Genomic DNA, 27,569 nt, shown 5'->3' with positions numbered 1-27,569 from the left:
TATCTGTGTCGGCTTTGCACTTTTAGAGTGAACTTTCACTCCCACTCACTTACTCACTCACTCACTCACCCACTTACTCACTCACTCACTCACTCACTCACTCACACATCATGGGGATTGTTTTGCAACAGAGCTACTTAGGCTTATCATCTAAAGTATGCAGCTCAATATGGAAAAGCAGTCTTTAATATGGACATTATGATATAAAAGATAAAAAGATCAAAACATTTTATATAATCAACATTTTATGTCCTGTACCTGTATGTCTCTCCACCTTTATTTTAAGGCTTTCTAAAACCGCATTTTTGCCAGTGTTTTTTTTTCCCATTTTGTTGATGTTTTCAAATGGGGTCATGTTTACCTTGTTTACAAAAAGAGCCCTTTTGAATGACTTGTGGTTTCACAGAATGTCAGAGCCCATGGACGTTTTTTTTTTTTTTTTTTTAAATTACTTCCGCCAAGGAGGTTATGTTTTCATTTTAGTTTGTTAATTTGTTTTGTTTATCTTTAGTTTTTGTCAGCAGAATTACAGAAAAACTACTGGCCCGATTTTCATGAAACGTAATGGGTGGGTGTAGCATGCGCCAAAGAAGAAGCCATAACATTTTGGGGCAGATCTGAATCACGAGGTGGATACACTTTCATTATCTTGCGAGATAAGGCATGGTCTTTGTGAAAGTCTGCGTGCCCTTCTAGTTATGTTTGTTGTCTACCATTTATTTGTTGTTGGCATGACATTGAAATACTGAAAAAAAGCATAATTCACTATTTTTGTTAATTGCCTAGCAACTTATTTCTCACAATGTACTGTGCAGCCAAAACAGCTTTGTGTTAAAAAAAATGCAAGGACTCATTGATGAGAGCATGTTGTTTCAGGTACAGGTTTCAAATATGATTCAGGGAGCCCAGATTGAGACATAGTTTTACAATTCTGGAAAGTTATCATGCTGACAATCTTTTTCTTTTCCACCTCCAGATAAATGGTAGAAGTAGAGAGAATTTAAAGGACTGACTGACTTTATCGTGGAGCTCAAGTGTGGCATCTGTATCCCTCTGTATACTGTTGGGGTAGTTCATTGAAATCTCAGGAAGTCAATGTTATCAGCATGTAAAACACACAATGTGTCCTGTTAATGTGCTATTGTAGCATGCACTTTGCAAGGTAACATTCACTTGATGTAATTTATTTAAGACTGTGTGTGTCAGCTGAACACATAAGTGAAGGCCCACTCAGCAGCCTAAATATGAAGTCTAAATATAAAGTAACATATTGGCATCCCACTCTTAACTAGTTTTGGCTCCCTAAGACAAATTATTACAGCTATTTCATCTTAAAATGGCTTTTTAAAATAATGGTTAAATAAGCATATGCATGTATGGGCATACAAATTTAAAGTTGGTCAAAGTATTTTTTATGAGCCCTAGAATGAGAACAGGACTGTTTATTCCTGATTCTCATCTGCCTGGCTCGTCACAGGTAATCTGCCCTGGAGCTCTGGCCTGAAAAAGAAATACACACACACTCATGCACACATCTATGTACATCTGGCCACAATGCCAGTTCTTATCTTTTCCCCCTGATGCTGTTCTGTCCAGCACATAGAAGACGGTGATAGCATCAAGCCTCTGGTTCAGATAATTACTCACACACACACACACACACACACACACACACACACACACACACACACACAAACAGAAACAGAAATGGCACATGTACATGTGCGTGTTTGTTGCCTCATTTTCACTTTTTCTAATGAACACACATGTCTGTGTCTGGCATCATTCCCTCTGACCTAATTTCCACGTGAAAACAAAATAGCTGTAATGACGCACTTCAGTTAAGCTAAAAAAAAAAAAAAAAAACAACTCTATTATTATTGACTATTCAGGGACATCTGTGTGTAGCCTAATGAGCCTCATGGTTCCCAGTATGGCCAGTGTGAAGTCCAAGAGCTGATGGCTGAATGCTTTTTGTGTTGTGTTGAAAATAGTTTTGGTTTATTCGATCAACTACTGAACAGGGATTTCATTTTCCAAAATGATCTGTCACAGTTACCATTTCTGAAGTGTTCAATGTGTGTGTCAGGGTTATTGCTTCGTAAAGATTGATTCATTTGAATGTTATTTGCTCTCAGTCCCTTTTGAGAAAGGAGATTTGTTTGTTACATATGAGGGAGTGTGTGTGTGTGTGTGTGTGTGTGTGTGTGTGTGTGTGTGTGTCTGCATATGTGTGCATGTGTTTGTGCGTGTGCCCATGGGGCCCTACTAGTGTTTGATAGCTCCTCTGACCACACGTGAGTTGGCTTTGACTCACAGTTCTAATTAAACTCAGGGCAGGTCTGAACTGGCAACACACACACACACACACACACACACACACACACACACACACACACACACACACACACACACAGCCTCTGAAGTTGATCTGTTATTGCCATTTGGTTAGTTGCACGCTCAAAACAGTTCATTAGGTAGAGTTTATACCGGTTGCACACACACACTAATGCCTCACCAGACAACTGAGCTCAATGAAGGTTTCAAGCTGTTAAGGACTTATTTTATATTTTACAGCAATTGTGATACAAAGAAATATGTCAGTGTCCTCATTATGGTCAGAAATAAGTTGTAAAATAAATAAATTGTAAATAAATTGTTTATAGTGTCATACTTGTGTAATTTGGAAAATGAATCCAAGCTAAAATTGTACACTATTTTTTAGTGTGTTGTTAATGTTGTTGTTGTTTAACAAGTATGAGAAACTTTGTATTGTGTTACGAAACCCTTGTATGACTCAGAAAATGTGTTGATAACCTCCTCTAGTATACAGGAAATGTGTCCAAGGGAAATGGGGCCCAGGAGGAGATACATTTGGAGAAAGGAAGAGAGAGATGGGGACAGACGGATTAACTGAGAGAAAGAACAGAGAAGTAGAACAAGAGGAAATCCAAGAGAGAAGAGGAGCTAGGAGTGAGGGGATATGTCAGCTGTTTGGCAAAGACCGTTTAAGAGCAGTACCTGAAAAGTGAGGGATTCATTCTGAGAAAATCAGTGAACAGTTCAGAGAAAGGCAGATAAGAGTTGTGCCTAGAAAGGACAACAATCCTAAGAGAGCAAAAAAAATATTTAATATAATATTTTGTTCAAAAATGAAGTACCCAAAGGGACCCCAGAAGTCCTGTCCTGAAAAAGAGGGCGAGCAGTCAGTCTGTGTCCCAGGAGAAACAACAGGATCCAGCTGTTGCTCTGCAGGCCACCACACCCAGCCGAGAGAGACTCCATTTGTTGTTGTAGCTGGCCTTATGACTCGACTGAAAGGGGAGGTGGCGGTGGTAGCCGAGACTGAGTAAAGTTCCCTAAAAGTAGGGAAGAGGAGTGAGCGTCCGCCCTTTATTAGGAAATGGGAAGAGCGAGGAAAAGAGAGAAGGGTGCTGCATCACTTCCTGGTTTGGTGTTTCTGTGTAATGAGGTTTGGCTCCAAGGTTTGCTATCTGGGTCGAGTGTTACGAGTGCCGGCGCTTTGTTTGATTACCCTGAGATTCAGGAGTTTATGAAAACACAGCCGGGGGATGTGACCTCAGCTGGGACCTTCAAACTAACTCTGTTCCCACCAGAGCGCCTCTAAACCATCTCTTTTGTCAAACGACTTTCATTCCCAGCCATGCTATCATTTACTTTCCCTCTGTTGTCCCTGTTCGCTACGCCTATCTTCAACCTTTTTCCCGTCTCAGGCTTTATTGCCCCACTCTTTTGTCAATCACCCTCGCCCTTATCTCACTCTCTTACTTTCCCGCTGCCACCTAATTTTAAATAGTTGGACTTAAATTAAAGAACTAACTTTTTTAATGCACTATTTAGTGTTAGGGCAGCACAATACAGTATGTGGCTGTATCATACCATGAAGCACATTTGTGTCACATCACAAAATAAAAATCTGTGGTCGTACCCTTATAGCTGATGATGAGTCACATTTAATGAATATTTGGCCCACAGGTGAACCACAGTGGTAGTACATAATTTTACAGCACAAAATAAATACCTAGTATGTGATAGGTAATAAGGTTTCAAAAATAATGAACTGCTGGCTAATTATTCCGAAACAAACCAAACTAACAATAATAACTGTTTAAGGACATTACTGAGCCTTTTTTGAGACATATATATATGTTTGCAACATGTTCTTAAAGATGTACATCTTCAGTAGGAACCAATTGGCTTGAGGCTGAGAGCCAGAGACAGGGATGTCGGAAAGTATTGAGGGGCTAATGAATGAATTGTTGATTTTGCCAGCCTTATCCTTTAAAGTTTTAATGGCCTTTTCAGTCCTAATTGTCTTCTGTAGGTATATTCCACCTTAAGGGGCCAGTAAACTCCATCAGAAATGCTTGTCAGATTGTCGAATAGTTTTGGAAATCTCTCCTGACACCTGTCCGACGTCAAATTAAAGGAATTTTTTCATGATTCATAGGAAGTCATGGTACATTTAGTGTTAAATGTGAGTGTATGGGTCAGTTTTGCATCAAACCCAGTGGACCGGACATGTGCTGCTGAGAAGGGAGGTTAGGTTAGTAGGTGACCATCCTCTTCCTGTTTCCACCCATCTCCTCTTCCTTTCTCAAGTCTCAGGGGAATACAACGTGTACACACTCAGATACGCACACACACATGTATGTATCCAGCCTGTGGCCTGTTCGCAGTGTTTCCCCCTGAGAGCTGTAGGCCTGGAACAAAAAGGCCACACGAGAGAACACAGAGGATCGCTGCAGGAAATGGAAGAGCACAACATGATCATTTAAAACACAGGAGGGGAAAAAAGCTACCTAAATCTGTGTGATCTCAGTCCAGACATATTGTAGTGTGGAAAAAGTTTAGATTTGGCTCGCTTAGTTTTCATCAACCCAAGGAATAGCTTGTGTGGTGCGACAGGCTGCTATGTTATGTAGAGGTTTGAGTTATTGAGGCCATGAGTTGTTCAGATTACGATGTTTTTTTGGCAGGAAAAGGAACATTGCATAGTAGTTTGACTGCAGAGAAAACAAGACACTGCCCTTCAGGCGAGGCCACACATTACAGTTGTTAAACCGATCATATTTTAGTTATGTTTTGGGCGTCATAACTAATCGGACCAAGATGGACAAAGTCTATTTCCTAAGAGTATTTCCCAACATTTTGAAGTGTTGCTTAAACATACTGTACATGTGCCCCTTTCTGACTGTCAATACTTTCAGATCTGTGTATGTTGGTGAAAATAGTTGTCGTGTATGGGATGTCTAAACTTAAACACTTTTAAGGTCTGTTCCCAGTTTTTAGATAAACTACGTCCAAATCAGACACACCTACAGCTTCAAATCTGGATCACACAGTCCCAACATGTTGTATCCACTGAGGCATCTGGAACTACTTTATCAAATGAGTGTTTTTACTGCCAAGCAATATTAGCCAAGGCTCTGTGTATTGTGTGCAATTGTATACGCTGCCTGGAGACATTACTTTATTAAACAGTAGGCATTAGGAGCTTTAGAGTCCTTCAGTAGTATGTTTTTACTGTTGGGTGGCTTTGGATAGCCTGAAGTGGTAATGAGCAGAAAATGAAGGACTGAAAAAGCAGCATACAAAGAACATGACGGCCCTCCTCACATAGGCTCTGACATGTGTGACTTTTGTATACATATATTTTACAGATTAGTCATATTAAAGATGAGATAGTGAAATGAAATAAACCACATGTGTTTGTTTTAACAGCAGTTGTTTCGGTAGTCATCGCACTAGGTGAAAAGTTAAATTGGTGTCTTGGTTGGGATTTTCTTTAAAAACAAACAAAGGAAAAACATGCTTGTCATTTGTGGCAGACGATCACCCCTGGGTGTCTGGTACGATCTGCTTCTGTGAGAAAATGCATTGAAATTGGCACAAATAAAGTTATATCAGTTTGCTCTATTCTGGACTCCCATCACTAATAAGCAACATGTATGTTAGGACTGCATAAATTCCCACATGCAACACATTGCAAAGGGTTGCAATAAAGCTGGTTGAACCACCATTGCTGTGCTTTGTTAGAGAAATCTTTACATCTTATTTTAATTGTATCCTATATTTTATTTTTCCTACTGTACCATGCCCCTTACTTTACTTTACTTTGATCCTCGTTTAGCACTGCAGTAAACTACATATTTTAACCACAATATTAGCATCTGCTTTATTTGTCTGCCTATTCTATTGCCTGATTTGTTTGGGATTAAAGGCATATGTTCATTGCCAAGAAATTAGCTAGACACATTTACAACTTATTTTTCAAAATACTCAATTTAAGACAACCCTGGCAAACCTCGAAGGCGCAGACTGGGTGCGGCTGATTTCAATCATCTGAATGCACCACCCAGAAACCAAGTCAAGTGCCTTGACAAGTCTGAATATGGCAAACTTTCCCCACCGAGCAACCCTCTCTAAATGCGACCCATAGTATCCTGCTGTCAGACTGCAGACGCCAACATGCTTTTACAGATTGCTTTTATACTCTAAATTTATGAATGATCTGTGCTTATTTTTGCAAGATAAAGACAGACAAGTGACAAATTAAAGGGAGAGAGTGGAGAAACAACAAATGTTGATGCTTCCATACAGGGGCCAAAGGATTTGTTTTAGTATTGTATTCTCTCACCTTCACTACGAGGCACTTGTAACTCAGAGACTCAGGTCACAGCCTCTCTTATTTTCCTTACTTTGTAAGCGATTTGACCTTTTACCTTTTCACCCTACTTTAAATTGCCTCTCTGCCGGTGAAACCACCACGCTGCAGATTCCCGCCACATTGTGCAGGAATGTCTGAGGGGAATTCAGGAATGTAGTTTGGAATGCAACGTGCTACAGCAGCAGTTGGAGTACATTGGGCCGCATGAGGTCATTTTCTCTGCTTAAAGTGGGTATGCATATGCACTCATCAGCGTCTGTGTACATTTGCTATGTGCGTGTGCGTGTGTATCTTATTTAAGTGTGTTACTGGAAGGGAAGACAAAATAGAGTTTAACTCTAATCCTACTTGATCTTTTTATGGTAACATGACACAGTGTCTTCCCAGAACAAAATTAAGTCTGAATATTTATTTAACCAATAGATTTACAGCAACTCTAAATTGTGCAAGAGCCATAATAGATCTGAAATGGAAGGCTGCTGAATAATTGAGGACTTTAGATAGACTTGTGCAACCCACCAAGACTGTTCCCTCATTTTAAAATGACCCAGAATGTTACGATTCTCATTTTCTAAAGATGGCTGATTATCTTACCATGTTTACTTAACAGTTATTGTAGCATCCTGATAGAGCTATTGGCTTAAGATCAGTGTCAGTTTTTATGTATGAACAACAGCATTAAAGCCTTTACACGCATGGGTGCCTATTGGATACAAACTAACAGTATATCCCATTCTTTAATTACTACTAGACTACAGCACAGCCTCCTGCAAGACATGCACTTTAGATGATTAATAGAATAATCTACATATTAAAAATAATGAATGATCCATCTCACACACGATGAAATATTTTAAGAGATCAGTAGAGATGGCAGCACCAGGGCACATGGAGGAGGCCAAAATATCTTATATATTAGTAAATCTGCTTGGCCCAACACAGCTAGCATTTACACACATATTGAGAATAAAAAAAGAATTACTGAAATCTGCAGTTTTCTGGAGCCACATACAGTAACCCTGACAGGCCTCCTAAACTACTCCAGATAACATGCTGCACCTCCATCCTGGTGACAGTTGCTGCTTCAGCTGACAGGGTGTTACAGGATGGGTTATATCTCCGGCAGCTCAGTCCTGCTGCCTTGCACATATTCTGAGCAATAAACAGAACACCACAAAGGGAATGTATGTTGCCATCAAGTATAGTCAAACAAGATTAGGAGTCTACAGCCATGCTAGCAACTTATTGAGGCTGTACCAAAGAATTTCTAATAAGGGAAGAAGTTCCACTCTCTCGATACTTCTGGCTTCTGAACTGGTTGCAGTTCCCCTCTGGTTCCATAGGGGGTGCTCACAGGCGAGTGCAGAATGAATGGCGGTCTATGGAGCTATACCCCTCAAAATCCATTTTTCTCAGGATATCATTTTTTTTGTCTAGTAATTTGAGTGTTGCATTCAAAAGGGGAGGCTAAGAAAATACACACTGCTGGGTGTTAGATTTTGTGTGTGTGTGTGTGTGTGTGTGTGTTTAGAAGTGGCTTTTTTGTTCTAAAAGCCTTTTCAAATGTCAATGACGGCATACACATCATACGGCCAGAGCTTGCTTTACGGTAGGGTGACCAGATTTCCCGGAACTAAAACCAGGACACTTTGCGTGTGACCGTAGTGCTCGTGCATGCACATGCTTTTTAACGTGAACATGTGCCAGCCCAGGCCAGACACAGACAGATTAGACACAATTTTGCCTACAGCACACCTAGGCCTACTGCTCACAACATAATGGGGTATCTCAGTTAATATTCATGAATGTTCTTGGTATGTAGCTACATATCTAAGAAATAATATTAAAAGACATTGAGTGTGGGACCAACTTTATTTATTTATTTATTTTTTGGGGAAAATGCACCCACTGAACTTGAACTTCTGAAAAACTTGCATGGCACTAAACAAATTATTTGGAACTGCTGCCACAGGCTTGAACTAAAGTTATGGTAACACTTTACGGTAAGGGTACATGAATTAATTCATAATTTGTGCATTACTTCATCTCTTTATATCTTATGAATCGTCAGGAATTGACATGAGTTCATAGCCTCTCATTCATGACCTCATGCACATGCATGAACAACACCTCAACTAAAGCATTAGGTAAGGTTGGTACATCATTATGCACAAGTTGTGTTCAAATCAGAATTTGCACAGTGATGACCACATTTTTTTGCAGAAAAATAAATAATCATGATCATGCTTAATAAATCATAATTATGTGCCTACGTACCTAATGCTTTAGTTGTGTTGTTCATGTATGAGGTCACGAATGACAGACTATGAACACGTCAATTCCTGATGATTCATGGGATATTAAGGAATGCAGTAACACATAAATCATTAATTACATAATGCATAATGATACATAGCCTACATCAATTAATTCATGCAGGAATTCATGATAATTCATGTACCCTTACCGTAAAGTGTTACCAGTGTTATTCTAACAACACACACACAAATGTAATCTCATTTGATAGAGCAGATAGATTCCCTATTGGAAACATTCATTCCGTATATTTGTTAGAGGAGTGAATTTGCTCAAGAATCAATTTGTTGGCTGAAAGCCTACTGTGAAATTGTGCACAGGTGTCAGCAAAACAGGCTTTTGTCGGGACTCGGGACACGCAACTCAGAATCGGGACTGTCCCGGGCCAAATCGGGACTCTCCCGGTCAAACCGGACGTCTGGTCATCCTACTTTACGGGCAAGCTCTGAGTCACTTCCTTTTTTCTCTCGAGGCATCGACAACACAGCTGACAGGTTAGACTCTCCCTGTCAATACACGTGCTAGAAAGAGGTTTGCTAATGTTTTAAAGACCACGCCGAAATATTCACTTTGACATTCTGGTTTCACTTCGGATGCCATCAAGTGGGATCTCTGGTCGTAATCAGTCCTTCACTGACCAATCAGCATTCATTAGCAGAATGCTAGCGTGTTATGGGCAACAATGACTCAACCTGTAAGAAATCGAAAGGACACAAGTACTCGTTCACTCAACTTTCGACCTATAATCCATGTTGAACTTGCAAAAACTACAATCAAATTTGAGATTTGTCAATGGCAATAATGGCAAAAGAGACAAATGTAGCCGTCTAGCTCCATAGAATCCCATTTATTTTGCACTCACCTGCGATCACCCCCAGTGGAACTCTGGTGGAACTGCAACCAAATTCGGTATAATGGGGCTGAATAGGGAGTGAAATGGCTCTCCGTAGACTGGCTGTGGCTGTACTTAAGCACAGCTATGCTTTAAGCTAAATGCTAACGTTAGCATGCTCACAATGTTAAGGCTTGCATGTTGATGTTTAGCAGGTATGTTTACCATCTTAGTTTAGCTTAAAGTTAGCACGCTCACATTTGCTAACTAGCACTAAACACAAAATACAGCTGAAGTTGAATATATATAGTTTGCAGGTATTTGGTCACAAACTTAGTATTTGATAAACAGAAATTATTAAAAGTGCTCCCTATATAAAGCTTAAGTGGAAGACACAATAAACCGTAGAAAGATTGTCTGCCACATGAAAATGACAGGTGGCAAGATTCTCAATAAATCCAACTTCAAGTGAAGGGACTCCTGTAATCCCCAGAGCTCACATTCAGTAGATAAAACTCAATCTCTCCCTTTTTTGTCTACCTTATTTTCACACATCACTACATGGTTTGAATTGAGCCCAACATTAGGATTAAATAAACCATAATAATGGAAGTGTTTCTTCTTTATAAAGGCTCAGCTTCCAGCTAAACCAGATAAAGCTTGTTCTTAGCTTTATCTGAAGCTTAGTTCAGACTCCCCTCAGGGGATGGTAGACCTTATCACATCTTTTGTACTTCAAAGTGCTCCCATTTCACAGCTGAATACTTGCCATACTGAATCCTCAGAAAGGCTACACCCAAACTACATTATTATTTTACATCAACCACCCTGAACCCACAGTTAAACTGTGAGTGTGAGATTCATGTGTATGTGTATTGTCAGTGTGTATATGGTGTACACATGTGAATGAGTGGGCATCATTTTAGCATTATAAGGTCAAAACACTCCTGCTATTGTTTTTCTTGTTTAGGTAATTTCCATTTCAGTGTGTTTCCTATATATTGTGAAAGTCTCCATGATAAGAGATTGTGTTAGCCACTTCTGAACAAGTTCATCTTGAATTGTAGCTGTGTGGGTCTTCCTCCCGCCTTCTGGGTGTAAAAGGGGAAGTACCCCCCTCCCCCCCCATTTACATAAATCATCAAACGCATCCCCCTAGCCAACAGATGTTAGATCATTTTTTGGAGGAAACAAGAATTTCCATAGCTGACACTCCTTGTGAAGTTTGAAGTAATTGCCCAATGCCAGTGGTCCTACATGCTGATAGATTCATCAGCGTTAACTTGTAGATCAGAAAGAATGAGTTAACACAGTTTGGGATCAGGTAGTAAAGCTGGGGTGTGAAACTAACTAATCCTTGTGACAACCGATTACAATTGTCATTTTTTAATCATGATTTGCATGCATTATTTCTCGAGTCTTGAACACAATTATTAATACTGAATATGAACAACTATCTGCCAAAACTCCAATTTGTGATATTAACAATCAGCCGTTTCAGGACTTGTGACTGAGCCTTTACCTCTGTGTGAATTTTAATTCACTGTAGTGCTGAATAAAGCCATTTTCAGACATGCAGCTCATAAAGTACCATAAATGTGATGGAAGATTTTAATTTGGAAGTCGCAATGTCAGACCTAGTAAGATTTTCAACACGACACAAGTCTGAAGTGAATGCTATCTAATTACTGTAAATGCCACAGTAGCTCAAGGTTAAATACACAGAACGAGAGATTAAATGTGCATCTTGTTTTCTTTATTAAAAGCAGTAAATAAATGTATTTAAAAAACAAAAACAGGAATCAGCCGAATTTGAAGTTTGTTGATTAGATTGTTTTCTTGTAAGCTAGATACAGATACAAAATTATAAACCCACCATAATAATCCGACCAACACTCCCTCCCAACAGTACATTCTCCATTTTCATTCATGGTAACTGTGAGTTTCCCTTGGGGTACAATGGTCGTTAATTAAGACTTCAAGGTTCAGAAATGTATCAGTGATGCAGCCTGAGAGAACTGAAAACACTCTCCTTCATAGTATTGTTCTTTTCAACTCACCGCTAAGCAGCACGTGCCAAATTTTGCCCAAGCATTGTGGCTCTTTCCGTAAATGTCTGAAATAAAAACATTTCCAAACAACAACAGATGGAGCATGGGCGCATGGGTCGTCAGTTTGGTTTGAAATGTGCTGGGGACAGAGACGCATTCGGAAGTGCATTTTCAGAAGTGCTGGGTACGATGACACATTCATTTATTTTTTTTCTCTTTCGCGCATGTCATGTTTTGAAAGACGCTGTCCTGTAGCTTACTAATGTATAAATTAATAAAAATGTATACAAAAATGTGATGATGTCCGAAGAAAGCCTTTAGTTTTCAAAAAGCATTAGACATATGACCCACTATGTTCATGTATCCATGTACCATGTTGACAATGTGACATGACGTGACATCAGACTCAGAGAGAGGAGCTGCGCAGGATTAAAAAAAAAAAACACTTCTGGAGTAGCCTACTTTAGGGACACTGAATAACTGTGCAAAGAGTTGCTTCTGGTGTTTCAATGCAAACACAATCCTCTTGAATGGAGAGAATGATTCCTACAGATCAGGGGAAGTTTAAATTCAACTCTGGGGAAAAAAAAAAAAAAGCATTTCAAAACAGAATCTGACAATCTCTTGAGAAAGACAGACGCAAAGCAAAAGTCCCTGGCTCCTTGGAGATGTGTAGGAAAAAAAAGTTTATCCGAAGTTAGAGCGCAAGTGAGCGGTGTTAAAGTGCGAGCAGGCGGCTGAGCCTACGCACCGTCCCGTGGAATAACGGTGCAGGTGCTTCAGTCATATTGTGCAGCACAATATTTGTAGTTCTGCACCACAGAACGGCTGTGTCTGTGCATGCCCTGTGGGGATAGAGATTTTTGTGGATTTGTTGGCATCTGTCGCTCAAGAATTATATGTGTTATGAACTTTATTTTTTTTTAACTAAAATTGAGCACGATGTTTTCAAAAAAAGTGGTGGTTACAAAATGACTCATGACGAAATCTGATAGGTACGCGTACCCACCGTCCCCATCAAAATCGACGCCTATGGGAGCCAGCATGGTTAGGGGTGTTGAAATGAATCGATGCATCGCGATGCAGACCTAGACGATTCTGCATCGATTCAGGAACAAACCATAATCGACTGTTGCCTACTGATGTTACTTGTTGATTTTCCGCTCGCTGCTTTTTTTGGTTTTGCCTTTTGTTGTCGGCTGTGTTCGGACTCCGCTACATTCAGAAAGTGCCTTTTTTAAGAGAAGATACAATAATAAAAAGGGAGTTCATATATAAATAACTGACTGCTTGAATTTGTTGATGAAAACCATGTGTAGCAATATATAATAGTATTGAGGAGGTGACGCATCATGATGCATCGGGATATCGAATCAATTCAAATCATTGACAGGATAATGGTAATCGAATCCTGAGACCAGTGAAGATTTACACCCCTATGGTCACGTTTCCACATCTGAAAAGATGTTTGAGTTGCCGCATCTCTCCAGTGAGCAGAGGGGTGACAGAGATCAATCACAGTCCTCCACATAGTCTCTTAAGCTTTGTAAAAACTCACATAAACTAACCAAAATCACAAGAATGGAACAGAAATGTAGTTAGACTGGATTCTTCCTTTTCTTCCTCAACCAGCAGCACACAGTCACTGTTGTATCCAGCAGCCATAAACCACGTCACTCTGTGTGGTCCACTAATTGCACATCAGATGGAGCCAGTCTCCATGATGAAAGCTTGACTTTGCTCTTTGTGCTTTGGTGTCAGTTCTAATATGTAAAACAGATGTGTGTTTAATATCAAAGCCCATCAGTGGTTGTGTAGCGCTGTCTGGTTGAATGGCTTTAGAGGTTGGATTCCCGCTGTGGCCACCCACACCCCACACTTAGGATGTATTCCTGTAAGTAGGCTTAGTATTTTGAATCTCCGCTCGCCTGAAGAAAAAACAATCCAGAGCCATATCTGCCTGAAAGTGGTCATGTCATTGAAATCACCTGAAAAGTTGTTTCTTGATACTTGAACTGTTATGCCAGACAGCAAATAAATGTTGTTGCTCTGGGGTTACTTTTCCAGAAGCAGTGCTTTGACCCAGGCCTGCAGAATGATAAATATTTCTAAAGACCCTCATGCTGAGGCTTGTGTTGTATTTGTGGGGGAACAATAATCAGCAGCAGCAGAGAGTTGGCGGACTGCACTGGCCTCAGCTTCCAGCTAAAACCTCCTCTATCTGATCAGATCCCAGCCTTGTTTCAACAACTAGCCTGGATTATAGTTGTCATATCAGCCGGAGCCCAACTGATTACAAACACATTCACACAATGATTACATGCAGCTTACTCTAGGACTTTATAAAACATCCAGCAATCCTCTTTTTAACCTGCAGTGACGCAAGGTCCTGAAGCGATAAGGCTGCTTCAAAGTTAAAGATGTGTCGTTGATTGTGTTGCTGCCAATCCCTTTGAGATGCTGTCATTGTGTGTGTGTGTGTGTGTGTGTGTGTGTGTGTGTGTGTGTGTGTGTGTGTGTGTGTGTGTGAAACTAACAATTTCCTGTCCTCTATTCTTCACCAGAATATTTTAGGGTTTTGTCGAGTCAATACATGGAACATTAACTCTCTTGAATCATCACAGTATGTACAGTCCATAACAAAATGGGACTACGAATAGAATAAAACAAATAATAACAAAATAAGTTACTGATTTCATTAAGCTCCTGAGAAGTAATATATTAGGATCTGGGATTTACAGAAATCTGCTTATTGCAGCAAAAAAGCTAATGGTTGAGAAACATCCAAAGTACTCGTGTTTGAAAGAGTGTAGTAAAGTTTTTGGCTTCAGTTTGGTGGAGCTATTCATGTTACATAAGGTCCCTCCCCCTCTCTCTTTCATTTTGCACAAAGGATTTCTCAAAACACAGACACACACGCGCACACGCGCGCGCACACACACACGCGCGCACACACACACACACACACACACACACACACACACACACCATCAGTGCAGCATGGCAGCCATCCAGAGAGGGGCTCCAGTGTCCCTCTGTTTCAAAGAGCTCTTTGCTTGCTGTCCTTTTGATGCTCGCTCCCCAGCAGCAGCAGAGCAGAAATGCCGAATGTCCAGCTTTGATATGAATTTGTCCCTCATTCTTCACAATGCCCTGCAACTCTCCAACTACTCTCTTAAAAAGGCCTGCTGAAGTTACAATAATGAAAACAATAACACAAAACAACAGTTTCAGCCTGTACTCAGTAGACTGTTCAGGTTAACATGCTGCAGAACAGGTTAGACTCCTAGGCCGCAGTGCTGGCACAAATGACTTGGCCACATGGCTGATGGACATACATGTAAGCTTCTGACCATAACAAAGCCAAAACGAAAACGTGTGTGTGTGTGTGTGTGTGTGTGTGTGTGTGTGTGTGTGTGTGAAACTAACAATTTCCTGTCCTCTATTCTTCACCAGAATATTTTAGGGTTTTGTCGAGTCAATACATGGAACATTAACTCTCTTGAATCATCACAGTATGTACAGTCCATAACAAAATGGGACTACGAATAGAATAAAACAAATAATAACAAAATAAGTTACTGATTTCATTAAGCTCCTGAGAAGTAATATATTAGGATCTGGGATCTACTAAAAACGCCCTCGTTAAAATGGAATCCAAATAACAAACGGATGAAAGACAAAGTTACAGCATGTTACTCCTAAACCACACACTTTTTACTTATTTTAAACAAGCGTGATGCAGCTTTAGAAGTTTCAGAAGGTATATTTTTAAACTTTGGAAAGGTCTATGCTAGGTGTTTACAACTGCTTCCAATATTTATGCTAAGCTAGGCTAATCAACTGCTTTAGCTCTGTAGTTGTACAAATAAGAGTGGTATTGATCTGCTTACTTTTGGAAAGAAAGCAAATGAGAGTATTTCCCAAAACTATTCCTAAAACCATACGTTGAACATTAAAGTTCCAACTTTAAAGGACATTTACTGTATTTCATTATTTTAAAAACAAGTTAAAGGCAAACAGGCACCTTTTGTGTATGTTGCTTGTGAATTTACATATTTTCACAGAAAGACTCCACATGGGCTGTATTGTAGTCTAATATAAAAACCACATGCAGTGCAGCTGCTGGTTCAGAGTACTTGCACCTTTTTCATTCTAATTCAAAGACCGGGTTCAGTCCAGACGCGTCCGTGATGAGTTAAGTGCTTGTAAGCTTTTTTGTGAAAGATGATTTGCCTTAATGCATCATCCCAGAGCACAATCTCTTGACATTTTCAGAATTTAAAATGGGTTCATCTATGTTTTAATGAGGCTGAAATTCAGTGAGGTTTGTACTATTTATAGTGAATTGATTGAACCTGCCAAATCTGGATCCACAGTATAAATAACTGAGAGCTCTTGATGTGTGCGGTTGAAGACATGCTGTACTTTGAGCAGACTACATTTTAATTTACTGTGGGGCCTCAACACACAGCATGTACTTTAATGATGTGTATTGTTATAGTCTCTTCTCTGTACTCTTGCCCGTCTTCACTAACAGAGGCACAAAGTGTTGGCAAAATCATTATTTACTGACAATTTCCTCTGAAGTCTCCAGGAAAAACTCATTTAGTGCTAATTTTAGAGAATGGCCCTGTATGAATGGGTCCATGGAAACCTATGTAAATATTCATTCATTTATTATTGGATCATTTCTTTTCCATACATGATGGTATGCTCGCCTATAGACAAGTTTTTCCATGTTCAACTGACTGCTGTACACTGACTAGAAAACCTCTTATGGAAATAATTTGGAAAATAATTTAATTACAGACCCAAAAAATAAAACGTTAACAAAAGTAGTTTTGGAAACCTATCAGTATAATAGTATTATAGTATAATATGTGTGTATCTTAATTTGATTTTATTTTGATTTATGCATTTGTGTGTGTAATCATCACTTTGGTTTAGAGCTGAAACAAGTAGCGCTATGGACCTGACCAATTAGTTTAATTAATCAGTTAACTGGAAATGAATCAGCAACTATTTTGATAATTAATTTCAGATTTTATTCATAAAAAGCCTGTCAAAAAGAAAAACACTTTTTCTCGGTTTCTTTTTTGTTAAGGCTCCCTAAAAATTGGGTGTGTGTGCACAATATCCCCTGTTTGTACTCACTGCACAGACTCACTGAGTTGTGAGGCAGCACATTCAAAGGAATGCAGCAGGTATGTGTCAAGCTGTGTGTGTGTGTGTGTGTGTGTGTGTGTGTGTGTGTGCACTCAGAACCATGTGTGTGTAACATTCCAGACAGTGTTAGAGGTATGTGAATTACGTCTTACAGAGAGAGAATGTGAAGAATCTGCTGCCATGAAAAGGCTGCTGTTGTTTACTGACACAGTAGTGAAAAGGAGGTGTGTGTGTGTGTGTGTGTGTGTGTGTGTGTGTGTGTGTGTGTGTGTGTGTGTGTGTGTGTGTGGAGGGGGGGGGGCTTGTTTAACTATTTCCGTGGGTTCCAAAAACCGGGAGTCCAGTATACTTGTGGGGTTCGGACAGCTTTGTGGGGCCAAAATGCTGGACCCCACAAGTTTAAAGGGCTGTTTGAGGGTTAAGACTTGGTTGTAGGATTAAAGATAGAATTAGGTTATGGTTAGGGTAAGGGTTAAGGTTAGACATTTAGTTGTGATGGTTAAAGGAACACAACAACTTATTGGGACTTTAGCTTATTCACCGTATCCCCCAGAGTTAGATAAGTCCATACATACCCTTCTCATCTCTGTGCGTGTTGTAACTCTGTCCGACGGCTCCACCAGTAGCTTAGCCTAGCACAGAACCAGGTAATTGGTTCCAGCTAGCCTACTGCTCCAAATAAGTGACAAAATAACGCCAACATGTTCCTATTTACACGTGATTTTTATAGTTACAGCGTGTACAAATAACAAGGTCACATGAGACACAGCCATCTTCTAACCGTATACCTACTGGGAACTATATTTTCAGAAAGGCGAAGCATTGCTACTCTCTGCTCAGGGCTTCTCAGGTGCTGCAAGCATATTACTCCGCCTGCCGTATGTATGGACTTATCTAACTCTGGGGGTTACGGTGAATAATCTAAAGTCCCAATAAGTCGCCGTGTTCCTTTAAGGTTAGGGTAAGGGGCTAGGGAATGCATTATGTCAATAACGGGTCCCCACAAAGATACTGCCACAAACCTGTGTGTGTGTGTGTGTGTGTGAGAGAGACACTGCTGTCACTTCCTAGTAAGAAACTACTTAGCACTCATTGTGGGTAATTATTACTATGCTAATTAGTGCATGTAGCCAATTTACAAGTCACCTGTTCAGAAGGAAGTCTGTCTGTTCATCCTATTTATCTGCCGTCTCCTGTTTTTTTTTTAATTGAATCAAACATTCATGCCTGTAAGTAGAGGTGTAGTAAATCAGTGCAGCCTCTGTAGTTTTGAACACTTTAACCTAAAGCAGTGGTTAGCCCCAATCAGACCCCTTATTGCTTTGTATTGGATTGTATTACAATCTACTGGGGTTTGTACTGTATCATTGTGGTTACTCAGTCGAGTAAATTATGTCAAAACAACTTGAAGTTGTAACTGTAGTCTGACAAAATAATATGAAAGGTTCCCTTGGGATTTTTGTAACTACTAGCGCTATGGACCTGTATTTTTCCGAGTGGGTGCTTATTTTGTTTGTACTGCATATGAAGACGCACATAACACAATACTTATTTCTGCCGCCAGTTTCAAGCTATTCCATATTATATATGGTGGTAACACGCAAATAAGTAGTGAAGAAGACTGCAAGCTAGCAAATGGATGTAAACAATGCTCGTTTGCATGCAAAGTTGTTGTTTTTTTTAAATCAACTTTGCAGGTGTTTTATGAGGAAGGGAATGCACTCAACATGTTTGTTAGAGCTCAAGGACACAATTAATATATCACCTTTGTTTACATTACACAGGGCACCTTTAAAGTCCACTTGCCAGCCTTTTCTGGAGTTTTCAATCGCATCTCACTGAGCAAACTCAATGGAAAGGCTGCAAAAGCCCCAGAAAGAAAAAAAAAAACAACTAGTAATTGGACCTTGAGTTAAGACTATTTAGTCGAGCTATGTAGACATCCTTTTGTAGACAAAATAATGAATTTTGTGTTGTTTCTTTTTCTATTGTGTGTTTTTTCTCATTAGATTTGGGATATGAGCGATGATGAGAGCATCTGAAGGACTGGAGGAACAAACCCTGTGCCTCCGAAGGACGGAACACTCCGATCCTTCCATTTCTGTCTGGTTTAGTCTTTTTTTTAAGGAATCTCACGTTTACGGTGGACAAGGGCTTTGCAGGGAACAGTAGACACTGACAAAACTTAAGTAATCAAAACCAAGCATATTATAAAAAATAGAAAATACTTCAGCTGAAAGAAAAGCCTTAAAATTGCTAATAGTCTTCATTTGGATTCAAGATCAACCAGAGGGATGGACCTGCAGAATAAAGCAGTTATACGGTAAAAGAAATAAACCAGATAATCTGATTTACTGCTAAAATATTCAGTGAATGTCTGTTTTTCACTGTTACCTTTGAAAGTTGATGTTAAGTTTCCACATTGTGTGTATAAAGCTGTTGTATTCAAGGGAGAACGTACCTGTTCCTATAACTTCATGATGTATAATTAGTCACATTCATTTAGTGTTTGGAGTCAGTTCAATTCCCTGAGACAAGACACAACAAATCACTCTGCATTTGTATTAAGGGACTTTATGTTTGTCTAAAAAAGTCTAACTGAATGGTCACAGGTTCAATCCCTCCCACAGTCTCACCATCAACACATGTAATGTGTTTGCAGAGTCCTTTGGCAAGTCATTGACTAACTACATCTGCCTGCTCATTCAGTTAGCTTCAGATACATTGTGAAATTACAAAAACACAGTTGACGGACAAACTACCGGTCTTAATGGTTTGTTTGTGTTGATGCATGCATGCGTTTGTGCAATTTGTTGTTTTTTTCTTACTCCATGTCCTATATGTCTGAACTCCTAACATGTACAACATTTTCGGTGTAATGATATGCACATTTCAACAAGTGCAATGTGAAGAGGAGATTAAAAAAATAAAAAAGTTAAGTCACAATTGTCCTGATTTTATTCTCAAAATTGAGATTAAACTCATAATTTTGACTATTCTAAGCTGTTTTTAATCACTTTTGTCTCTTCTGTAAGTATGGTAACCAAACAACTGGAATAAAATGTCTCTTTATTATTTCTGTTTACATCTGTGAGCTTTGTACTGCTGTGAAAATAGTGGTTTATGTGGAATTCAGCACATCCTTCCATACACTCAATGTAGCTGCAATTCTAATTTCCAATACCCATTCTGCCTGTAACATACCTGCAAACTCAGAAGGGCTGAAAAAGGTGACACCCCCCAATAAAAAGTTGATCTAAAAAAAAAAAGAAAAAGGAGCATAAAACGACAGTCGCCGTGTTTATTGCTAAGGCCACAGGGTCAAAATGAAATTATTTATTAAAAATGTAATAACTTATTTCACCAGTATATTCCTGTTAAACAACTACTGGATGGGAAAAGGGTATTTTACAACAACTTTGAATGCACCACGAGGCTGGCGAGGCTGTGTTGTTTTTCAGACAGCGGCAGCAGCAGACTGTTGTTGGAATCCTACACAGTGACATACAGACAAACTTTTACACCGTTTAGCTGTCAGCATTTTAACCGCGTTTACTCCAGCTGCTAGCTAACGATAGGCTAACGTTAGCTGCTGCCAAGTGTAGCGTTAACTAGCGTCCCGCGCGGCGATGTTTCTGTTGCCTCTAACGTCCGTTTACGGAGCATCAGAGAGAAGCGCAGGTATTTAAGTGGCACAATAAGGCACCGAAATCCACGGTCCGGTAGATAACGGTCGTTAAGGTGCCGTATTAACACCGGGTCTCAGATCGGACCCCCCCAAAACTTCGGATCTACACGATTCACGTAGATGACATTTTCCCATTCAAACTGCGATTTTCGCCGAAAAGCGACTAGTTTGCAGGTATGCTTTAAGCATCTCTGTCTTAACCATTGCACAACCACCCACACAGTTACAGAGGCCCACACAGTCAGACAGTGGTTTAAAAGCACTTTATTGTTCATCAAGGCTACTTTACGTACAAAAAAGGTGGCCTGCCAAAACCTTTTTAGTAGGAGGAGACACAGAGCCACACATTGACTGTTTTCTTGATACAATTTTTTTTACAGTTCTGAGTATTACTACCACTAAGTACATGCTACTTCCACTTCAAAAAGGACCTGGAAAATGTGGTACAGTCAGAGTAAAGAACAAATTCTCTTTGATTTATCTGCACAATTTTCATGTTGTTTACTTAATTACAGATGCAAAATGGCCTCCACAGATGGGACAAGCGACATCAAATACGAGTTTGACGACTTAAGGCTTTGATCTCCGCCTCTGTGACTGGTAACGGAGATGAAGCAGATACACTTGAGTACAAAAAATGTACGAAAATGCTGTCAGGTTTTCATCAGTTCAGCTTTAGTGTGATTTCCGTGGTTAAACCAATCCGACAAGCGTTCTCAAATGAACTGATGGTTTTACTTGTAGCTCAGTTCCCATCTGTAGACCAAAAACAAATCATCAAAAAAAAACTTCAAAACTTCAAAACCCAGAATTTATATTCCTTACATGCAGTGGTGGAAAACTTACCTGCCTGCTAGCCCCTAACTAATGTTAATTTTTATTGTATTTTTTAATAGTTAAATAGAAATGATTTAGAAATGGTTGGCAGGACTCACTGGGCTAGTGGCAAAATTATTGTTCCATTAATGCAAAACTTGCAACTTGCTCAAGAGGCCTCTTAAAGTACAACCTCTTTTGTTCAGCTGTCTCAGAAGTGACATAATCGAACACAAGTTAAATGACTGCAGAACATCAGGAACCAATGGAAGTAGCGATTTGCACCGACACACCAGTGGCCTTATTGGGGTTTCATACGTTTACTGTGTTCCTGCACTTGAACCTTTACTCTAACAAGACAAACTCTATAAACAAAAAAGATCAACTTTTTTCACAAAAAAGAAAATGCAATGATTACAATATAAGGACAGGGAAAACAACAATTAAATAGCTACATATCATTAACAAATTAATTGTTCCTCAAAAAAATACCTACGATTTTTTTTCTCTGTACATACGTTACGCACAGCGTAATGATAGTCTTATAGTTACCTATTATAAAAAAAAGTATTTTTTTTTTTATTAAGTGATTTTCCTACAGTGTGTAGGGAGTGTGTGCCGAAGCAGAAAGAGAGCCTCCTACTTACAGGGTGGTAGTGAAATGATAATGAGAAAGAATAATAATAGAAAAACAATCTCCTCTGGACACCAAGCCCTTTTCCCTCGTGTTTCCTAGCATGCTGCTTAGAACATCAAATCTTAATCACGGTCAGCTGAATCTGAAGGGAGGAGGGAGGCTTTAAAAGACTTTGTGTCCGCTGAACGTATCCTGGCTCACAGGTCCTGCTTACAGAAGCTCAGCTCCCGAAGCTCTGCTTCCCCGCCCCCCGCCTGCTAAAAATCACCATCCAAATCACTCTGAACCTGTCGCAGAAAGCACATTTAGACTTAGTACTTATTTGTATTTGGGAAATTCAATTACTGGCAGTTGCGTTCTGATTGAAAATGTGTATCTGAAGATTCTAGAACTTTCACCATCAGATCTCTTGAGGATGGAATGTGTGTACATCTAGAATACAGAGAAATCGTTCCATTTAGAGAACTCCGGTTTAGGTCATTATTATCAAGTATGATGAGTGCATCCTTCACAAAACACATATATGCCTTGTCGTCTTTCAACCTCTGCTCAGAGACATCAAATTATTCTGTACTTTTGCTACAGAATGACTCACATCTGTGTCTACTGTTACATCCCCAGTTCTCTTTATTCTATGCTCCTAATGTCCTGAAAATATTATGTCATAAATGCATGTTTGTTCCTTTGTCAGACAGTGTTAATTTATGGCCAATTTGCTTGATGCAAAAAATTAAATAATCAATTATTAAAGCAAAAGTGGACACCTTGTAATTCTGGTAAAGACACAAGCAACCCTGTTGGCATGAAACTCTGGGACAGTTGTCCTTGGCTCGTTATCAGCTCTGTCTGTTGATATGGAGATACTGAGTGTATAGGAGGCCTTTACAAAGTTCCTTATAGGAGGAATGTTTGCCACCATGTTGCAGGCTCTTTAACATGAGTAACAAGTACAATTCATTTTCTCAGACTGCAGCAGTCTGGCTTAACTGCAGCAACAATACAATGTTGTTCAGAAAAGAAAGCATTGAAGTACAAGAAAAGAAAAAACAAAAGTCTGGACACCAAGTCAGGACACAAAAAGTCAACTGATGAAGGCTGAAGGAGCTGTGGCATCACACTATAAATTCAGATATAGACCCTTATTATCAGCAAATGTTTTGTTTTCTACCATCTCCGTTTTTCACAGCTTTTAAACATAAATGGAGCCGACATCACTAGCTCTTACCATAAACAACATCTTGTCTCCCAAAAGCATCGTAGCGTTTTAGCCTGTGCTGTACAAAGTACTTTTTGAAATGCAGCAATATTGTTTGTACCAAGGTGGTGATTTTAAGAGGACAGCCAAACAGAATCATAAGAATAAAGCCCACATTATTTCATTATAGACATTTTTCAGGTAAACAAGGCCCTGTTGACTAATTTGTGCCAATTTGGTGTCTCCCCTCGGCCATGCTGAAGGTTGTAGCATCACGTACCACCGATGGATCAACATCTTAAGAAAACCTTTTACGGGCCGCATATCCTGAAGCCAACTCAACACTCGAACGATCACTGCTCTGCTGCGGGAATGAGCTAATCAATCACCGTGCTGAGGTGGTTTCGAGGAACGCAGCGTTAAACAGAGCCTGTCCGGAGGCTGTCCCACTATAGGTGTCTGTTACCATACTGATATTATTGGAAAACAAAAATAAAAAATGGTAATAACAATAAAAATAATATGGAGTACGACTGACCCAGCAGTGAGTGTATAGTGTCTATGTCTGTTACTGACAACGAAAGAAGTAACAACTAACGTCCAAATGAAAAGGCTAATAGTAGTTAAGATTGAAATGCTTAAAAACATTAATAGATACCAGCTATTAAAAAACAAAAACATGCATCTGTAAAAGCATTAGTTTACCCTTCAAACCTTGTAGAAATCTACCAAACCACAGTGTGTAGGAGGGGGAGGGGTCGGCAGGGTGTAAGCCAAATATAATTACAACACCCGTGTTCAAAGAGACACAAAAACAAAGGCATGTTTGAAGATATCTGAAGAATCTTCTCTCCCCCGGTCGAGAAACCAGACTTTTTTTTCCCCCCCCCCGACCACAAAGTGACATGCAGCATTGTTTTCAGCTCTGATCTCCTCTCATAATGGCTGGGATGTCAATCGACACCACAGTTGGCTAATTTGACAACCTGACTGTGCTTGTAAAATGAAATGCAACAATTTGGCACTATTCAAGCATGTTAAGTAGTTTAGGCCTGACAGTGGTTGCCAGAGGACAATGCAAGCAACCTTTTTTTTAAACGCCCGCCTTCTCTAACCACGCATGCATGTTTGTTTGTAGTTTACAGCTGCACTAATCAACATGCACTGATGTGACAAAATTCACTTTCTATTCGAACACATAGTATCCACATCCTTATTACTTTGCCTATCTCTAACATGTTATACTGCCCAGCCCCACTGGTATGCATTTTCCAAAAAAAAATAATGCATAATAATGTGGATCGTACTTTTCTGTCAGAGCCAGGATGAAATTATGCCCAGGTCGATATTAAATAACAGTTAATGGAATCAAATAGAGGTTCCAACAAAAGCTGGATTATACCAGACTGCGCCAAAACAGCTTTATCAGTCCCAGTGTGTGCAGTGCCAGATTACAATATTGACATGCCACCCTTTACCCTCTACGGCAGTAGTGCAAATTAGACCGAGTCGATCACCTAAGTATGAACATAGAGTAACAACACCACCAGAACACATACACACTAGTGAGGGGGGAGAGAGAAGGAAGGTGAGAGAATTAAAAAAATATAAAAACAAAAGGGAGATTACAAGATGGCTTTTTGTTGCTATGTTTTCGAGGTGGCCGGTGATAAACATCAGTGTCTGAGGTTTCTTTGGTAGCACAGTCAGGTGGTTTGTGATCATTTTCTCCAAAGTGTTTCTCACTTATCTTTTCTTTCAAATGTCGGGCATCCCATAACGCAAAAGCAGTACACAAAACTACTGTTTAAGAAATAAACAAAATAAATCAAAAGAAGAAAATCAATAATTAAAACACCACCCTTCCTCTCTCTTTATGTACATATAACTACAGACACTTGCTCAGCTCCAAGCTTGACATGCAGGGATGATGAATGATTAGAAGGAACAGCTTGATGCTCCAGTCGAGTCCCAAAGTTTAACACTCATCACTGATTATTTTCTAGCAATACCATACGAGAGGACAGACGTGGGGAAAAAACAACCATGTTGTTATTGCTTGATTGATCCTCTGAGTGCATAGAGGGTTTCAGATGTTTTTAGCAGACCAGCAGGCAGGCATTCCCCCTGGGATGCTGGTGACAGACCAAAGTGACAAGGGCGTGGGTGTTGGAGCCGAGATGATTGGGAGAGCTGGGGAAACGGGGGCGAATCCCTGTTAAACCCCTCCTCCTTCAGGAGACCACAGAAGGGGAGTGGTTGTGATTGACCATGTGACTGTCGGGGGAGGAGTTTGGGCTGCTGCCGGACGACGAGGGACTCCCCTTGTTTTTAATCTGCAGCCAGGTCTCGCCCAGTGCCTTGGCAAAGTGGTCGTCTACGGAGCCTGTGATGGACACCGAGTTGGTGGCGGTGGGCTCCGGCTCCTTGTAGTTCTTCCCGAGACTGCGGCGGAAATGCTCCTCAATTACTGGGTCGCATGCTGTATTGGCTAGAACAGGGATAATAGGAGAAGGCAAGAGAATGTGAGTTTTTAGTTCCCATAATGAAAAACAGAAACATCTCTAAAACTCACTTATATAAAGTTCAGTGGGCAATTTATTGCCTAGCATCAGTTCAATCTTTGGTAATGGGCATTTTAGGTCAATGGAAAAATTCTAACTCCGGCAACTACTTCACTTTTTCATTGCAGTTTTTTGTATTAAATCACTGTTTTAAATTTCACTATTAACCTCAATGAGATCATAGGGATTTCACTGGGATCATAAAAAAGGCCACAGTTAAGTTATCAACCCACAGAAAACATAACCGACTCTCACAGACTGGCCAAATAAAACAGATGTGTTTGGCTGAGGCCTCAAGTGACATTTACAGTACAGAGATAACAGACAACAGCCTCTGAGACTCTGGGGTGAATTTTTTTTAGAGCATCCCTAGTTATATAAGTCAGTCTGAATGTGGAGAGTATGAGTGGTTGTGTTTTCTCTGGAGGGTGATTTGCACTCGCGGAAAGGATTCGCACCAAACTGCACTGTATGGGCAACTCATTTTTCCAAAATTATATCCACTCTTAGGGATAATTGTGCCAAGTAAATGTTACTTGGTAACAATCTGTTTCAAATTAATATCTGCGATATGTTCATCCGTCACTGCTCCTTCTACCATAAATCTATGTATTGAAAAAAGCAAATATAATATAGATAACTAGGATGCCGTCTGTCTGTCTGTCTGTCTGTCTGCGTGCCTGTCGGTGCACTTGCATGAGTGCACTCACTGTTGATTCTCCTGTAGTTGTTAGCGAGGCTTGCACAGCCGTTGTGTGAGACTGGACAGTGAGACAGGTTGCAGTTGCGGTTGTTGGCGGGGGCGCATGTGATAACTGAAGGACGATTCTGAAACACAAAAATACAAATTCAACATTTAGGGATCATCAAAAACAACAAACCGTTGTGTCGAGAGTGGGTGTAAGAAGAGTGATTAAAAAGAGAACAGCATTTAAAAAAGGGGGAATAATTCAATTAAAGAACCAGACAAAGGAAGGTATGAAGCTTGAGGGAGAGAGAATGATTCAGTGACCACCAACACTTCTTGGCCAACAAGCAAAATAGGAAATGTTTACTCTCCACCATCCAAGGAGACTGGCTAACAAAAGCACATTAGTCACATCATGCGAGGGACCTACCAGAATTGAGGTTTTATACACTGTATAAAATATGGACGTAGTCTCTGCGATGTCCGAAATGAAGCTCAAAGAGGGCGACTCCCCAATGGCTCCAGCTGTCGCCATCTTGGCAGTGCCTGATGTCGGCTAATCCAAAAATGGGCAAAGAGGTGGAGCACGGATGGAGCTGAGGTGGGCTGAATGAAGCCTACAGTCTATGCTCGTATCCTGTGACGGCAGCCACCTGTCACTCAAAGCGGAATGCCCTTATTTATGCATAACTCTAAGCCTGAATTGAACGGGGGAGTTCTAAAAACAAATTCACCTCTCACCACTTTTGTCATGAAGTGGGAATTTAGCTCTAGAGACCAAAACCGTTTTTCTGTACCAGGCTGTAACCATGTTTAATTCTGCTGTAGAGTTGGGCATTTTAACATCGGGGTCTATGGGGATTGACTTCCTTTTGGAGCCAGCCTCAAGTGGCCACTCGATGAACACATTGGCTTCATTTTT

General features: G+C 40.0%; 2 protein-coding genes across 8 annotated transcripts in view; one reads left to right on the top strand and one right to left on the bottom strand.

Moving 5' to 3' along the window:
• Positions 1-20,005, top strand: part of atg7 (ATG7 autophagy related 7 homolog (S. cerevisiae)) — a 65,663-nt gene extending 45,658 nt beyond the window's left edge. The window contains exon 19 of the mRNA XM_078248845.1: positions 19,069-20,005. Within this exon, the coding sequence (XP_078104971.1) occupies positions 19,069-19,101 (33 nt within the window). The 3' untranslated portion in view covers positions 19,102-20,005. The remainder of the gene's footprint in view (positions 1-19,068) is intronic.
• Positions 20,006-20,995: 990 nt separating this feature from the next.
• Positions 20,996-27,569, bottom strand: part of vgll4b (vestigial-like family member 4b) — a 44,764-nt gene continuing 38,190 nt past the window's right edge. For 5 of the 7 annotated variants that reach the window (XM_078248835.1, XM_078248839.1, XM_078248840.1 and 2 more), the window contains 3 exons: positions 27,078-27,203; positions 26,670-26,787; positions 20,996-25,886 (listed from right to left, as the gene is read on the bottom strand). In XM_078248835.1, the coding sequence (XP_078104961.1) occupies positions 25,630-25,886; positions 26,670-26,787; positions 27,078-27,203 (501 nt within the window). In that variant the 3' untranslated portion in view covers positions 20,996-25,629. The remainder of the gene's footprint in view (positions 25,887-26,669; positions 26,788-27,077; positions 27,204-27,569) is intronic. The other 2 variants (XM_078248842.1, XM_078248843.1) reach the window with 1 other exon arrangement.

The sequence above is a fragment of the Sander vitreus genome, chromosome 4 (genome assembly GCF_031162955.1).
Source record: "Sander vitreus isolate 19-12246 chromosome 4, sanVit1, whole genome shotgun sequence".
NCBI lineage: Eukaryota > Metazoa > Chordata > Actinopteri > Perciformes > Percidae > Sander > Sander vitreus.
Note: the sequence above shows the minus strand (reverse complement) of the source record. Positions and strands in the feature narration are given on the sequence as shown.